Raw genomic sequence first — 17,277 nt, 5'->3', positions numbered from 1 at the left:
CTGCGACCCTGAAAAGGACAAGCAGAAGCATAGTACACAGGAACATCTGTGCCCAGTATAACCTGGAAGTCCCAAGGTCAAAATGGGAGCCGCCCCCAAGGGTGGTGGAGAATGACCGAGCTAAGATCCTGTGGGACTTCCAGATACAGATGGACAAAATGGTGGTGGCTAACCAACCGGACATAGTGGTAGTAGACAAACAGAAGAAGATGGCCGTAGTGATACATGTAGCGGTTTCCAATGACAGCAACATCAGAAAGAAGGAACACGAGAAGCTCGAGAAATACCAAGGGCTCAGAGAAGAGCTTGAGAAAATGTGGAGGGTGAAGGTAACATTGGTCCCAGTGGTAATCAAAACACTAGGTGCGGTGACTCCCAAACTAGCCGTGTGGCTCCAGCAGATCCCAGGAACAACATCGGAGATTTCTGTCCAGCAGAGCGCAGTCCTAGGAACAGCTCCCAGGCCTCTGGTAGAGGACCCGAGCTTGAAGGATAAACTGCCCGCAGGGACAAGAGGGGATTTTTTTTTTTGTATGTATGTTGTCTGAGTTCTCCCTTGCCCTTTTAAATGATCTGTTCCCGACCAGAACCGTGTTTTGTTTTGTAAGTGCAAAGTAATAAAGCTGCTTTTGAGTTTTTATGTCCCATCTTCTGACTCATCCTCCCGCCTGCCACACAGCATCCTTGAAAAAAATAACATCAAAAATCAACATGCTTTCTCAACATCTGAGAGCCTGTTTTAGTGCCAGTGTTGAGAAAGCACTGCACATCTCTCCTAGGCACAATAGACCCTAAATACTTCCTGAGAGAATCTCAGCTCATGAAGAAGCTTTGGCACCCCAGGCTGGTCCAGTTGTCTGCAGCAGGGAGAACCCGTCTACATCATCACAGAACTCATGACAAATGGTAGCCTTCTGGAATATCTTCAAAGTAAGACAGCAACACTATTTATTTTCCACATTTGACCCTGTCATAAAGCAGAAGCAGCTCAAAATCACTTGAACATTGCTGCTGCTGTTCTTTGAAAACAGTCTCACCACCTGTGACAGGCCGAGGTACAGAGACCCTCATCAAAGCAAAGAAACTCATTTAATTCTAAACATCATCTGCAACAACACATTAGTATAAATTATACTTTTATCTGGTTTCTGTTAAGAGGGTGAGTTTAAATCAGACATTTTTGACCTCTGAGATCAAATGTGGGAAGAAAAAAAACTGAGGTGAAAAAGATGTAAGATTTTGTTCTGTAAGGAGTAGTTGCTTGATATATTTTAGTCTGTTAATTTGATGACATTCTGTAGAAATCTAATGAACTTTAAAGTCAATATTTGGTATGATCCTAGAATTATTATTATTATTTTTTGTAATTTCTTTAATTAGTCTTCTGAAATATTTCTCCATCTAGAATAGTTATCCATCATATATACACCGTTTTATCCTGTTTTTATCCATTATATCATTGTGAAATGCACTATACACAGGTACACACACACACACAGGTCTTTATCACTATAAAAAGGGAAGGAAACCATTATCAGTCCAAATCGCCATCAGCTGTTCTCACCGGCATCTCCAGCACCGCCCCGTTGAGCCCACTGCACCACTCCTCCCCTGCAGACGCGCCCGGGACCACACCTCCGCCACAATCATATGGATACAAACTGCAGCTACAGTCACATCTGCTCTTTCATTATTTTCACATGATACTTCATTCAGCAGCTATACTTATGTTTCTGCATTAATGCTCTCCACAGGCGCCATATAATTAGTGGGGATGTATCCTTGTTTGGAGGCCGAAACCCCAGTGAGGGCTTTAGCGAACCACCAATCACCGGCACTTTAAAATATCTCTAAAATATCCCTAATGTTGAAGCTAAGGTCTAAACATACACAGCAACATAATTTTTGGAATCATTTTCACACTGACAAATTAAGCTGATGGCAATTAGCTGATACTGTTTCATTGTTCAAAGTCTGACAGTACTTGTCCGTGTTCATAATTCAACAAATTCTGATAAGATGTTCAACACCACAGGCTGAAAGTAGTTCTAAAGACAATCACTCCCACCTCTCTCCTCATTTCTATACACACTGATAGCACTTTGAATGAAAAAGATCCTCATTTGGATTCTTCATGGTGTAAGACCTGGCTAGTCATCACTTGTATCTGGTCAGGAATGGCAAATATAACATAGAAAACACTTGACATATTAACACATTTGACATAAAAGATCTCAGTAAAGAAGGAGTTGTAGATTTACACAAACTGGGGAGGTCTCTTGGAACCATTTAAAAACTACAGATTCCAAGATATCATTTTACACAGTTCCATGGAAGTACACGTATTCAGATGTATGACCACTTTGCCAAGACCCCTGCAAGAATGGTAAATGGTAAATGGCCTGTATTTATATAGCGCTTTACTAGTCCCTAAGGACCCCAAAGCGCTTTACATATCCAGTCATCCACCCATTCACACACACATTTACAGACACAAACTGTCAGCATCCGATGAGAAGAAACTTATTGGGATGTTCAGGAATAATCCAGGAATCACCAGGGCTCAAGCTTGCCATGAACTGTTAGAAAATATTAATAGAGTTTTACATTGCCATGACTGAGACGGTGACAACCAAGAAGAAAGCCTCTGATTCAGAACTAACACCTTCAGTCTTGACTGAAATTTGAAGCTGCACACATGGACAAGTCAAGTCTGCTTCTGGAGGAAAAAAAATGTGGTTAGAGGGGACAAACCACCTGTCATTGTAGCACTACCAGGCTACAATGACAGGTATGTTTTGAGGAGTAAAGATAAGTAAGATATGGTTTAAAGATAAGGTTTTCAAGCCTGATGACTGTATGAGGACTGCATGCAAAGTGGAGAACACAACTATACCTATATAAAGATAAACCTTTCCATGATGACAGTTCTAAGCATTTATATGCTAATTGTCACATTAAGGAGAAATAATGAGCATATTTATTTCTATTCACTGTAAAATCAATACATTTATCTGCTCAGTTAGTGATAAAATAACAATGTAAAAAGCCTCAGCTGGCCATGAAACTGCCAGTCAATTATCCAATTACATTTGAGCCTCTAAAAATGGAAAATTATGTATAAAAAATATTCCTAAAAGTGTCATGAATCAGAATTCTCCCACATTCATAACGCGTGACTAACCCGACTATAAGCGCAGGCGTGACGTCACCCCAGTGGAGAGTGAGCGCGAGCCGCTCCCCATTCCTGAGCAGGTGCAGGTGATTGCTACCTGAACAGTGAGACCGATCCTCTAACACGAAGATCCACACTTAAACTACCGCTCCCTTCCCCTCACACCGATCTGTGATAGCTGGGCGTGTGTTCAGGTCAAAGACCGCCACCATCCCAAACTGGGAAAAATAAATGCGCTTGTATTTAATGGGATGTGGATCATAAAGACAGGAGGACGGATTCTCTAAACGATTTCCTTGTTTATTCCTGACAAAAACAATGACCGACTGTGATTGACGAAAGTACCATGGAGATCCAAAAGAGGTTTTCTGCCTGTTGGGACAGTTTTTTGGGGTGTTTTAAAAAAAATGGCCCCTCTGGAGACGAGACCGACCGTGGGGAAAAATCGACGGTTATTAAAAACTTGAGCGCTGCTGACAAAGACGAACAGAGCTTTCATTCAACAAGAGATTTACCGCCGCTGCCACCAGCTGATGTGGAGTATTATGTCGCCCTGTATGATTATTCTGCTCGCACAGAAGAGGATCTTAGCTTCAACACGGGGGATACTTTAGAGGCCCTGGACAAAAGTGCCGGTGATTGGTGGTTCGCTAAAGCCCTCACCGGGGTGTCAGCCTCCAAACAGGGATACATCCCTGCTAACTATGTGGCGCCTGTGGAGAGCATTAATGCCGAACCGTAAGTATAGCTTTTGTATGAAGGATCATGTGAAGTCTTCTTTATATAATTTATCAAACTTAACCATTAAAAAAATGTGTTTTATTTGAATCCCAAGCTGAAGGTTTTTATTTTATTTTATTTAGTTTGTTTTTTGAGGGGGGGAGCCATTTTTGTTTTGTTTGGGAATGGAAGAACAACTTGAAAAACGAGTTAACATTTTTTTTTTGTTATCAATTACAGGTCAAAGTAAATGCACATATTTTTTTTGAGAGTTTAAAATAATCTAGAGGGGGAAATAGGCAATAATACTACAAAATAGATGTTTATTTCCTTTCCAAGGAAAGTCAAGTCAAATTGTATCCGCACAGTCATATTCTTCTACTTACAGAAGGGTTACATACAGCAGGGATTTTCATCATAGAGTAATCCTCTCATATCAGTTGTGTCGAAAATGACAACAAAAAGTGAAACTTTCTCTTTAATCTAACACTTAAAATGTTTGTATATAGATATAGATATATAGATATGGATATAGATATATATATTTCTTTTTTTAAAATGTATTTATTAATGCTAAATAACTGCAACAAATGGTCATCGACAGTCATCAACGGAATAGGTTTGTATGAGGAGGAAGCTAATCTTAAATGACTTTGTCATTTAAATTTCCTTGAAGGGATTTCTTCCAATGAAACATGTATTAACTTAACTGGTAGTAACAACTAAAAAGAACATACTTCCTGAAGCTGAATGGTAAATACAGTGTTGTAAAGGCGATGTCGTTAGAGTTCACTCTCAATTCTAAAGTGACAGAATGTAGAAGATGCAGAAGTACCTCAAAAACCTCAAAATTCTTTTGAAGTACTTGAGCCTGTGATTTAAGTGTTTTACTGTTCTATTTCTGCCTGAGATTGACGTTTTTAAAACATTTGAATAGTCAGTCATGTCCCACGGGTAAAAGGCTGTAAAATGTAACTGCGTGTTTTCCTTATCCCTAAAGTCTTTGCCGAAACTAGTTAATCATTCACCTTGAGACCAGGAAATGCTGGGAAAGCTTTACAGGTTAATGATTCCTGTTGAAGGTGGAGATCATAAACAAGAACCAGAACCACACATTAAAGCCACATTGCTGGCATTTCATGCCATTTAACTCTAGTGTTGAGAATAAAGACAGGATTGGTTTGTCATAAATTCAGCTTCAGGTATCCTGTGTAGGGCACGGTACTATAGAGCAACCAATCCTGGAATGTGTACCTTTTTCTTTGCTGCCATGTGTAGCTTAGTTGTTGGAAAAAAGATGACGTCACACAAATTCCTAACTAATAATGGAAGGGTTTTGTTTTTTTTTTTTGTTTTTTTTTACAAGAATAAACCCAGTTCAAGAGGTAATCAGTCTTGGCATTATTTGTGTCATAGTTTGTCCAGTTGCAAACCTAATAGATAGGCAGACCTGTTCCATAATGCAATTACACAATGAATTATCCAGTCTGCCACATTGTGTACCTGCAGGAAAGCCGTTATCTGTAAATAACTAATGGAAAACTAAAAGTCAGGCCTCGTTAGTTCAGAACAAGTCGACAAAACTTGTAGTGTGTAATTTAATTGTCAGTTTAATCAAATCTAGATTAACCACATAAAATAATCTGGCTCAAATGTAACGTGGACTGGTAGAGAGCCTCGACTATAAGCAGTGATTAAGAAGAGGTGGTTGTTCTAATAGTAGAAATCAAGTTTTACACAGCAGAATCTACTACCAGTACTTTAGTAAAAATGGAAACATACAGCACTCTGAACATTATATTCAGGATATAGTGCCAGTTTAGATCAGTCATCTGAAGGTTCTTTCTAAAGACTCCGCAATTTTAGAGAGAGAATCCTATCGATGAGATGATCAGCTCTTTTGTTTTAATAATGGAAAACGGTGTCACAGCTCAATCAGTCAGTTTTATGACTCAATATTCCCGCAGGTACATTTGTTCCATTATAGACAGTGTAGTTTATGATTATGATTTGAAATCTTTTGAATTCTACATCTGGCACTATGTGGCTCTCTTTGAATTTGTTGTTGATTAATCTCACTCTAATTCTCGACAGAGATACTGTATATGTCTGAAGTGTGTGAATACTGGAAAATAACCCTCAGTTTTAACTTGATTTTGAGCATTACAAAGGGAAAGCACCCAGATGAGCCAGTTAAGACTCAAAGAGGAAAACTTATTGTGTTTTTGCACTGATGCAAACGTACAATTAATTTAAGCTGCAACTGTGCAGTGACATCATTGTTTTTCTTGGTTTACTCTGCCCATAATGGGAATCCCCGTGTTGTTAATTTTGTACTCTGACAGGTTAAACAAAGTCATAATGTTGTGTAACTATCTAGTTGAAGTATATTTGCCAAAGGAAAAAAAGTTTTTTTTGTCAAAATAACTTTTCAAAATGTCAGACCATTCAAATACAGATTTGACTTTTTTTACTCTTTCAATTAGATTTTTAAAGTCCAAGTGAGCATAAATATCATAGCTTGGTTATAGAAGGGCTACGGTCATTGAAGGACACACACGCAGACACAAAGTGAGCCCAAGGTGTAGTGGTTAATATGATTCCTGATACTGGTAGATTGCCCATAAGATTTTACTTAATTTACATGTAAAACATTGACTTCTGTCTGTGACCGTTATTTATCTGCTCGGTGTTGGAAAACTTGCAAAGAGTTGACTCTAAAATTTGTCTTGTGATGATTTCTTGGTTTCCTTGGGAAATAAATAACATTAAAACCCAAATAAAATGACAGAAGATATATCTGTGTCAGCAGTTTTTATTTTAAGCATTGACAGTCCAGAAACATGTCTTCCCTGCAACATTGCTAATATGGACATATCCTGCTTCCATTCTGATGTCCAGATGGTATTTCCCTGACACCAAGAGGCTGGATGCTGAGAAGATGCTGATGGCTGGAGGGAACAAGCATGGAGCCTTTCTCGTCAGAAACTGTGAAAGTCAGAAAGGAGACCTCTCACTGTCAGGTAACCTCTCACTTGACTTCATCTCTTTTGAAGTCAATGTCATCAAATAAATTTTATAGCTTTTTTGCTTGTGAAAATTAAAGTAGTATAGCCATGATTTTCCCTTCTTTCAAAATGAGTGAGCAACACAATGCACCCATGCTAATAGTTCTGTGACTCCATAAATTCTGTTCAGTTATTTTTTTCACACATGGCCAGGCAGGTTTAAATAGCTTTTCTCGCCTCAATAAATAACATCATCATTTGTGTTTACTCGGGATACCTAATATTAGTTTGATGATGAATGTGACAAATATGCAAAAATAAGACATCGAGAAGGGGGGAGGGGGGGGTTTAGTAGCACTTGTGTAATGTCCTACACAAACTCACTTGAAAAATGGGCTTTTAAACTGTTTTAGTCCATTCTGTGGTATGTGTCTCCAAAACCAAACCTTGTGAAATATCTGCCTATTCTTCCATTCCCCGCTCCTCTAACTGGATAAATGACCAGAAGTGTAAAGTTGTTTCCTCTGAAAGTTGGCTAATAAAATTAAATGGGTTACATCCTAAACAGCCCTGCATATTCAGTCATGCCTTGGTTTAAGTCTCTTTTTGGCCAGAGTTTGAGAGACTTTGTTCTAAATCCCTTCTAAGTTCTTGCTAGAAATTCTTAGTTTGGAACTGTCGTAACTGATTTTTAGAGTGTTTGTGAATATGGGACCCGGCAGGTCCTATAAATGAAAATGCTTCAGAATGAAATCAGCTAAAGTAATGTGATATTGTAAAAAGATATTCTTTCTTAGCGATAAAATTTGAATTACTAACCAATAAAACACACTTACTAGCTGCTCACTTTAGTCCACTCAGGGGTTTTCTTGCTACAGTCTTACTTGGTCTGGTAGGAACTGTGACTAGTGACAGCAATCAGCTGTTTGACTTTATTACTTCTTTAACCATAATGCTGTCACATGCATTTTAGGAAGTTCACTTGTGTTTGCTTTTACTGTGGCTTTTTGACTTGTAAAAGTCTTGTGAACCTGTTTAAACATTTATGGGATGCCACAGTGTTTTATTTTAAATGTAGACCGTAAAATATTAAAACAAGACAAAATAAAACCAGAGACCTTATGCGAGAGAATATTTCAAAAAGACGTTGACACTGTTACTAAAAGTTGGTCAGCTCTCACATAGTTAACATTTTGTTGTTCCCATACTATTGGATGCACACTTTCCCTGACACTGCAGCATTGTTTAGTGACTAATGGTTTAAAGGTCAGAAAGTTTAATCGAGGTCTCCACTGCCATAAAAAATAGTAGGATCACTTTATCTCTTTGAGCTCTTATCTGTATTGTTTTCCACTCTGTCCTTGCTCTTTCCACCATGGTTGAATTTTTGCTATATTTATTTATTAAAGCCAGCTGATAACCTTATGGAGTATTTGCAATCCAAATATTGATGCTGTTTTATAACAGAAATCTTTTGCTTACCACTTTTTAAAAAATGTATTGCTGCTACAAACATAATTATCATTCTTCTGATAAAAGTCCTATTACAATAATAATAATAATAATAAAAATAATAATTTTAAGTAAAGAAATATAAACTAGTTAGTATAGAAAGTCTCATGCATTTCCTGTAAGGGTCATTACATCACCAGTGCGCCAATTTATCTGTCCCATATTACAGACTATGATTCGTTTTGAGAGTAAGAAAGACTAATAAAAGTTTCAGACTTTTATCTTTGATAGTGTTTGAGATGTTCAAATGTTGCCTTATTAACTTATTTTACAGTGCTTGACAATGGAAAGGTGAAGCATTACAAGCTGAGAAAACTGGACAATGGTCACTACTATGTGTCAAGGGCCAAATCGTTTCAAACACTGAAGGAGTTAGTGGAACATTACTCCCGACAGTCTGATGGCCTCTGTGCACGTCTGGGTGAGCCATGCAAAAAGGTAAAAAACAAACTATGCTGCCACGCACGATGAATAATTTGTATTTATTTATCTAATTAATTAACTAATTTTAAATCTGTGACTCTTTCTGTCTGCAGATAGAAGTTCCACAGACTTATGGTCTGTCCTATAACACAGTGGACCAATGGGAAATCAATCGTAGCTCCATCAAACTACTGAAAAAGCTTGGAGCGGGACAGTTTGGTGAGGTCTTTGAAGGCATATGGAATGAAACTACATCAGTTGCCGTGAAGACTCTCAAACCAGGTACACAAAACGACAAATACTCAGACATTCTGACCTTGTCAGAATAGGGCTGCTCTTAAAAACTACAAAAAGAGTGATTCACATAAAGAAACTTAATCAGCCGATGAAGTTGTCGTCAAATTATTAAACCAATAATAAGCTATTTATCATTAGCACCTGACTACTGCGTGCTTCTAGATACTAGAGCTAATAATGAAAATGGTGTTTACATTGATGGGACATATTATTATGACCTCCTTCCTAAAACTGTGTTGGGACCCTTTTGCTGTCAAAACAGCCCTGAGTGTTCATTCCTTAGCCAACTTTTGTTTTATGGCATATTAACCTAAAAGAGGCCACAGCCATCAGGGATTACCATTTCAATTAAAGGGTGGACATGCTCTCAAACAATGCTTAGGTAGTTGGTACATGTTAGTAGCACCCACATGCACGGCAGGACCCAAGGTTCTCCAGGAGAACATTGCCCAAAGCATCAAACTCTCTGCTGGATTGCCATTTTCCCACAGAGCATCCTGGTAAACGACCCACACACACCTGGCTATCCACATGATGTAAAGCAAAATGGGATTTATTAGACCAGGCTGCCTTCTTCCATTCCTCCATGGTCAAGTCCTGATGTTCATGCGCCCATTGTTGGTGCTTTCAGGAGTGTACAGGAGTCAGCTTGGAAACTCATTGTTCTGCAGCAATGCAGCGCTGTACACAGTAAACTGTGATACACTGTGCATTCGGACATCTTGAACCAGCATACATTTTTTTCAGCAATGTGAGCTACAGTAGCTCATGATCACATGAGCCAACCTTCGGTCCCACCATGCATCAGTAAGCTTTTCCGGCCCATGACCTTGGTCACTGGTTCACCACTCGTCTTTCTTTGGACCACTGTTGACTATGAACGCTCCAAAAGAGCTCCAAATTATCATTGCTCTGACCAAGCCATATAGAAATCATAATTTGGCTCTTGTCAAACTTGCTCAAATCCTTATGCTTGGCCATTTTTCTGCTTCGAACATATCAAATTTAAGGAAAGAAATTTCCTTTGCACCCACTAAAAGGTGCCATGGTGAAGAGATAATCGGTGTTATTCACTTCACTTGCCAGTGCTCATAAAGATATGCCTTTTGTGTTTTTATGTGACTGCTAATTGGTATATTTCCATCTATCTGTCCTTACTGATGGATTATGTTACCAAAGTATTCACTTATCCATCCAAATGATTAAATTCAAGTTTTACAGTGACTTCCATGGCCACAGCTGTATAAAATAAAACACCTGCCTATAAGTACTGCTTCTACAAGTTGGGTGGGCCGATATGATCTTCAACCGTATGAATTGAAAATGGGATATGACTCAAGTTCCTATGCATGAAAGCTTCTTAGAAGATTCCTTTGACATTCCAATTAGCAGTAGGTTTTTCTGGAAAGATGCCCACTTGCACCCATCTGAAAATAGCTTATAATAAATAAAGATAATATATTTAAAAGTAAAGTTAAATGTATGTCACAAACAAGTTGTATTTGTTGGCAGAGCAGTTAGCATTGCTGGGTTCAACAAAAATGACCATATTTCTAAGCTGCTTTGAGTGCCAGTATACAACCATGAAATCACTACACACCTCTGACAGGCACCATGGACGCAGAGGACTTCTTGAGAGAGGCTCAGATCATGAAGAGGCTGCGGCACCCCAAGCTGATTCAGCTGTATGCCGTTTGCACCTTGGAGGAGCCCATCTACATAATCACAGAGCTGATGACAAATGGCAGCCTGTTGGAGTACCTTCAAAGTAAGACAGCCACACTCTTTATTTTGCACCTGTGATTCTGAACAGCTTCTGCTTTATGACAGAACCACCGCTGCTGCTGCTGTTGTTCTTTAAAAAGTTATCACCAGTGAGAGGCCATGGTACCGAGATTTTAATCTTTTAGTAACAGATCAGATGCATTGTGTAAAGAATTTAGAACATACAAAAGAAATATATCACTGTCTTGGATTGTTAGACTTCACGTTTTAAAAAATATGGTTAAAGGAAGTAGGTGATGATAGCAGTCTTACTGAGGAGTGACTCATTCTGCTCTGCTGTAAATAGACAATTACAAGTTATCTACTGGCCTGTAATATATGACAGATTGACTCTGTGTTCTTTTGTTTTCATTGATTTAAAGCAGATTAGCAGGAGTCATCTAAGGTTCTAGGTTGGTTAGATCTTTGTAATTATTAGAATTTTTATGTATTTGTATTTGATAGTTTTGACTGAAGAGATCAGATGTTAACTGTAAAGAATATCTCCCATGAGATAAAGATAGCTGAGTGAGCGGTGAAATAGTTGTTGTCATGTTGGTTAATAGATTTAAATAGATTTACTGATTTGGTCTATTTGAGCTGCTGGACACGTGAGAGTAATCTGTGTCAAAAAGCACAGTCCTTAAGGCCATTACAGAATACATTTTGTGGTTAGTGGTTAATTCATCCAAAAAAATGATTGTGTGGGGAAAAAATTAATTCATCCATCCATCCATCCATCTTCATCCGCTTTATCCGGGGCCGGGTCGCGGGGGCAGCAGCCTAAGCAAAGAGGCCCAGACCTCCCTCTCCCCAGCCACCTCCTCCAGCTTATCCGGGGGAACACCAAGGCGTTCCCAGGCCAGCCGAGAGATATAATCTCTCCAGCGTGTCCTGGGTCTGCCCCGGGGCCTCCTCTCGGTGGGACATGCCTGGAACACCTCACCCAGGAGGCGCCCAGGGGGCATCCTTGGCAGATGCCCGAACCACCTCAGCTGGCTCCTTTCGATGTGGAGCAGCAGCTGCTCTACTCTGAGCCCCTCCCGGATGGCCGAACTTCTCACCTTATCTCTAAGGGAGAGGCCAGCCACCCTTCGGAGGAAGCTCATTTCTGCCGCTTGTATCCGTGATCTCATTCTTTCGGTCACTACCCACAGCTCGTGGCCATAGGTGAGGGTAGGGACGTAGATCGACCGGTAAATTGAGAGCTTCGCTTTTACACTCAGCTCCCTCTTCACCACGACGGACCGGTGCAGCGTCCGCATTACTGCAGCCGCAGCCCCAATCCGTCTGTCGATCTCCGGCTCCCTTCTTCCATCACTCGCGAACAAGACCCCGAGATACTTGAACTCCTCCACTTGGGGCAGGAACTCATCCCCGACCCGAAGTGGGCACTCCACCCTTTTTCGGCTGAGAACCATGGCCTCAGATTTGGAGATGCTGATCCTCATTCCCGCTGCTTCACACTCGGCTGCGAACCGTTCCAGTGCGAGCTGGAGGCCCTCACCCGATGAAGCCAACAGAACCACATCATCTGCAAAAATCAGAGATGAGATTCTGAGGCCACCAAAGCGAAAGCCCTCCACCACTTGGCTGCGCCTAGAAATCCTGTCCATAAAAATTATGAACAGAACCGGAGACAAAGGGCAGCCCTGGCGGAGCCCATCACCCACCGGGAACGAGTCCGACTTATTGCCGGCAATGCGAACCAAGCTCTTGCACCGGTTGTATAGGGATCGAATGGCCCGTAGCAATGGGCCAGACACCCCATACTCCCGCAACACCTCCCACAGGACACCCCGAGGGACACGGTCGAATGCCTTCTCCAAGTCCACAAAACACATGTAGACTGGTTGGGCAAACTCCCATGCACCCTCAAGTATCCTCGAGAGGATAAAGAGCTGGTCCAGTGTTCCGCGACCAGGACGAAAACCGCATTGTTCCTCCTGTATCCGAGGTTCGACTAGCGGACGAACTCTCCTTTCCAGCACCCTGGCACCCAAAAATTAATTCAATTCAATTTTATTTATATAGCGCCAAATCACAACAAAAGTCGCCTCAAGGCGCTTCATAGATACAGAGGAAAAACCCAACAATCATATGACCCCCTATGAGCAAGCACTTTGGCGACAGTGGGAAGGAAAAACTCCCTTTTAACAGGAAGAAACCTCCGGCAGAACCAGGCTCAGGGAGGGGCGGCCATCTGCTGCGACCGGTTGGGGTGAGAGAAGGAAGACAGGATAAAAGACATACTGTGGAAGAGAGACAGAGGTTAATAACAGATATGATTCAATGCAGAGAGATCTGGAAAGGAAAAACTCAATGCATCATGGGAATCCCCCGGCAGCCTATGTCTATTGCAGCATAACTAAGGGAGGATTCAGGGTCACCTGGTCCAGCCCTAACTATATGCTTTAGCAAAAAGGAAAGTTTTAAGCCTAATCTTGAAAGTAGAGATAGTGTCTGTCTCCCGAATCCAAACTGGAAGCTGGTTCTACAGAAGAGGGGCCTGAAAACTGAAGGCTCTCCCTCCCATTCTACTTTTAAATACTCGTAGTACCATATCACCCTATTAGAGCACTTCGCTCTCGCTCTGCAGGCCTACTTGTTTTTCCTAAAAGTCATTAAGATAAGATGGGGCCTGATTATTTAAAACCTTGTATGTGAGGAGCAGGATTTTGAATTCAATTCTGGATTTAACAGGAAGCCAATGAAGGGAAGCCAAAACAGGAGAAATATGCTCTCTCTTTCTAGTCCCTGTCAGGACTCTTGCTGCAGCATTTTGGATTAGCTGAAGGCTTTTCAGTGAGTTTTTTGGACATCCTGATAATAATGAATTACAGTAGTCCAGCCTAGAAGTAATAAATGCATGAACTAGTTTTTCAGCGTCACTCTAAGACAGGATATTTCTAACTTTAGAGATGTTGCGCAAATGGAAGAACGCAGTCTTACATATTTGTTTAATATGTGCGTTGAAGGACATATCCTGGTCAAAAATGACTCCAAGGTTCCTCACAGCGTTACTGGAGGCCAAGGTAATGCCATCCAGAGAAAGAATCTGGCAGGATACCATATTTCTAAGCTTTTCAGGGCCGAGTACAATAACCTCAGTTTTATCTGAATTAAGAAGCAAAAAGTTAGCGGCCATCCAGGTCTTTATGTCTTTAAGACATTCCTGCAGTTTAACTAATTGGTGTGTGTTATCTGGCTTAAGAAGACATCAAGCCAAGATGAGCTAGTCCTGATGTTTCTAAACAAGTAAAGAAAGAAACTGATATTCTGGGTTCATCCAGTTCCCCAGCAGCAGGGAAGATTTCATGGTTATATCCAGAAGTTAAAGCTTTATCCAAAATGCTTTTGTATGCATCTATGCAGGGCAGTTTGAGCTCTTGTTGGCAGAGTTGGGGTCACATGTGAGGAGGCAGAGAAATGAAATCATAGAAATTACCACATAGACACAGTAGTCGGAACAAAGAATTTGTTACTGTCAAAGTGACAGACTTAAATAGATACATTCTTTGAGAAGCTAGCATTCTCTACTAACTATACTTGTTTCCTTACCGGCATGCTTCATTAAAAAAAAGAAAAAGTGTGTGTGTAAGATTGTGACCAGTAACTTGGCTTTCTCTTTGGATTACAGAGGATAAAGGTAGAACACTGCGTATCTCAGATCAAATTGAGATGGCTGCACAGGTGGCATCAGGCATGGCTTTTCTGGAGTTACAGAACTACATCCACAGAGACCTGGCAGCCAGAAATGTCCTAGTGGGCGAAAACAACATCTGCAAAGTGGCTGACTTTGGCCTGGCCAGGGTTTTCATGGTGAGTGTAAAACTGAAATTGGTATTCTACGCTTTCATGATGCCGTTCATTCCAGTCATACGTCCTTCAGAAAACCTGCATTCTTTACTAAATGTAATTGCTTGCTTTCAGGCATAACTTGTAAATACTCCTCAAACTAATCCACAGAATCTATTATACTACTGTCAGGATCACATCACATGTTTGTACTGCAGGAATAAACTGATGTGCTTTGATGATCACTTTTGGCTGGATCTTTGTGCCTTTTTTTGCTTGCAGAAAGAAAGTGAAAATGTGTACGAAGCCAAAGAAGGAACTAAATTCCCTGTGAAATGGACCGCTCCAGAGGCCATTCATGACAACAGGTTCACTATCAAATCTGATGTTTGGTCCTTTGGAATTTTGCTGTATGAGATTGTGACATTTGGCCAGATGCCGTACCCAGGTGAGATTTGATTTCTATCAAATACAAAGATCTAGCAAGAATTCCAGCTTGTAAGATTAGTACTGATGTGAGTCTGTGATTCTTTCAGCAATGACAAACTTTCAGGTGGTCCAGAAACTGGCTGAGGGCTTCAGGATGCAATGCCCCGCAAACTGCCCCAAAGTCTTGTATGACATTATGAAGGACTGCTGGAAGGAAAATGAACAGGACCGGCCTACATTTGAGACCCTGCAGTGGAAGCTGGAGGAATACTTTGAACAGGATGTGACGTCCTATGACGATGCCACTCGTTATTAGCACAACTGCCAGGCTGTGATATTAGAAAACAAACAAACAAAAAAACCTCTTAAGAAATCGTGAATATACTGACTGGCTAATGTAATTTAAAAGGTCTAAATAGGAAAGCAGAATGGAGTTGGTGACAGCACTCATAGTCTTGTTTGAAATGAACGCACTCAATTGCATAACATGCGTGTCTAACCTAATTCCTACAGAGCGCTTAACTGGAAGACGCCTTTTTCAGCACAGCATTACGTTGCTCTCGACTAACTGGTTCGGCTTGCTCGAAGCATAGCAAACATTCTTTCCACTAACGACTTGTTGAGCCATTGCATGACAGGAGTAATGCGTCACGTTCACCTAGAAGCTCAATCTGCTGTCTTGGAGAGAATAGCAGGCACTGCAGTTTTATCACATTTATTGTTATTTTGGGGTTCTAGGACGACAACCAAAGTTGCGGTCACTAATAAGACAAATTAACCAAGCTATTTAACTACAAGCTTTTCTCTTTAGAAATTCTAACAGCTGCTACAAAATGGTGCCAAATAAAAGGAAGATGGGCGTGGGGGTCCTGCAGATGTCCTGAGAGAAACCTGCTGCATACTCTGTTAAGTCATGTTTCCAAAATAACCACTACTAAAAGTTCTAAATGCAACTATTGTGCTGCATTTAACCATTTGCATAGTCGCACATAGTCATGATGGCTGTTATTCTGTTCACACTAAAAGCAAATAATGTAAATGGAAGCATAACATTAGCTACTTTAGTCTAGTTTGTTTTTTTTTTCTCCCCACATAATATACTGTGAATTTTGATCAGCAGCTAGTTGTTGTAGTTGTTAAAGCTACATTTGTGAACAATCAGTTATTTGCATGCACTTTTTTTCTCCTTTAAGCACCTACAGTATCATCACAGTATCACCACACCTGTCTGCTTCACACTTCTGCTCATTCATTGTGCGACGGTTTGATGCTCTGTGACTGAAACATGTGATTTTTGATTCTGTTCACACTGCTCTCAGATCTGTGGGGTCTTTCATATTAATGGAAGCTGCGACAACAAAGTGACGGCACAAACATTCAAATTCTTGATGCATTTACTAAACCAGTTAAACTGGTGTTTTAGCTAATGTTGATTTTTTTTTTCTTTTTCAGTGTCATGCACAAATTCTTGTTAATTGTACATTGTAATCTTGACAGTGTTTATATATAATCATATTGTATTTTAACTTAATTGTCCCTAAGCCTAATATAATTAAAAGAACCGTATTTAGTATGATTTGCCTGGATTTTTGAATTTTACACTGATAAGAAAATGAAAGTCTGACATCAGAGTAACTCATCTGACACATTAAACCTTTTTTCCCATGCTTTCGACGCATGGCAGTGATGGTCTTTGGAGTCTGAATGTGTAGTCCTTTGTCTTCTGTGTCATTGTGTGCTGTGTACTTTTATTGGTTGGGATTAGCTTTTTTCTTCAAACAGGTATAAGTTTCCATAACCTATAATAAATACTGTAGAACGGAGGCTTGATGCTTATACTATGAAAAGGAGTTTGGGCTAAACCAGGTAATGTAAGGGTTAACCCTCGGTTTTCAGCATTAGAAAGGTGGTTTGCCTCTCAGCAGGATCCATTGCCATATGGCATTCAACCCTAGTTTTCTGTACTATGAAGATCCTTTACTTCAGGTGTAATTTAATGAAACAGTGGATTATAAACCAGCAGGAACTCCTATGCCCTAATGTAAGGGTTATGTTGAAAAGCCTGTTAACTTATGCAGCTTTTTGTTAGTTCTACTTCCTGCATTCCAATAGGATGAACTAGGTGATGGAACTTCAAATGCACAAACACCA

At 40.3% G+C, this 17,277-nt stretch overlaps 1 protein-coding gene across 1 annotated transcript; it reads left to right on the top strand.

The window, feature by feature from the left end:
* Positions 1 to 3,252: 3,252 nt before the first annotated feature.
* On the top strand, positions 3,253 to 16,818 carry frk (fyn-related Src family tyrosine kinase). The gene is made up of 8 exons (XM_026193947.1): positions 3,253 to 3,913; positions 6,797 to 6,918; positions 8,690 to 8,853; positions 8,952 to 9,120; positions 10,745 to 10,903; positions 14,540 to 14,721; positions 14,980 to 15,145; positions 15,234 to 16,818. Exons 1-8 carry the CDS (start codon positions 3,522 to 3,524, stop codon positions 15,440 to 15,442), a joined length of 1,563 nt encoding a protein of 520 aa, XP_026049732.1. The 5' UTR covers positions 3,253 to 3,521; the 3' UTR covers positions 15,443 to 16,818.
* Positions 16,819 to 17,277: the final 459 nt, after the last annotated feature.

Source organism: Astatotilapia calliptera, chromosome 15 (assembly GCF_900246225.1).
Source record: "Astatotilapia calliptera chromosome 15, fAstCal1.2, whole genome shotgun sequence".
Taxonomy (NCBI): Eukaryota; Metazoa; Chordata; class Actinopteri; order Cichliformes; family Cichlidae; genus Astatotilapia; species Astatotilapia calliptera.
Note: the sequence above shows the minus strand (reverse complement) of the source record. Positions and strands in the feature narration are given on the sequence as shown.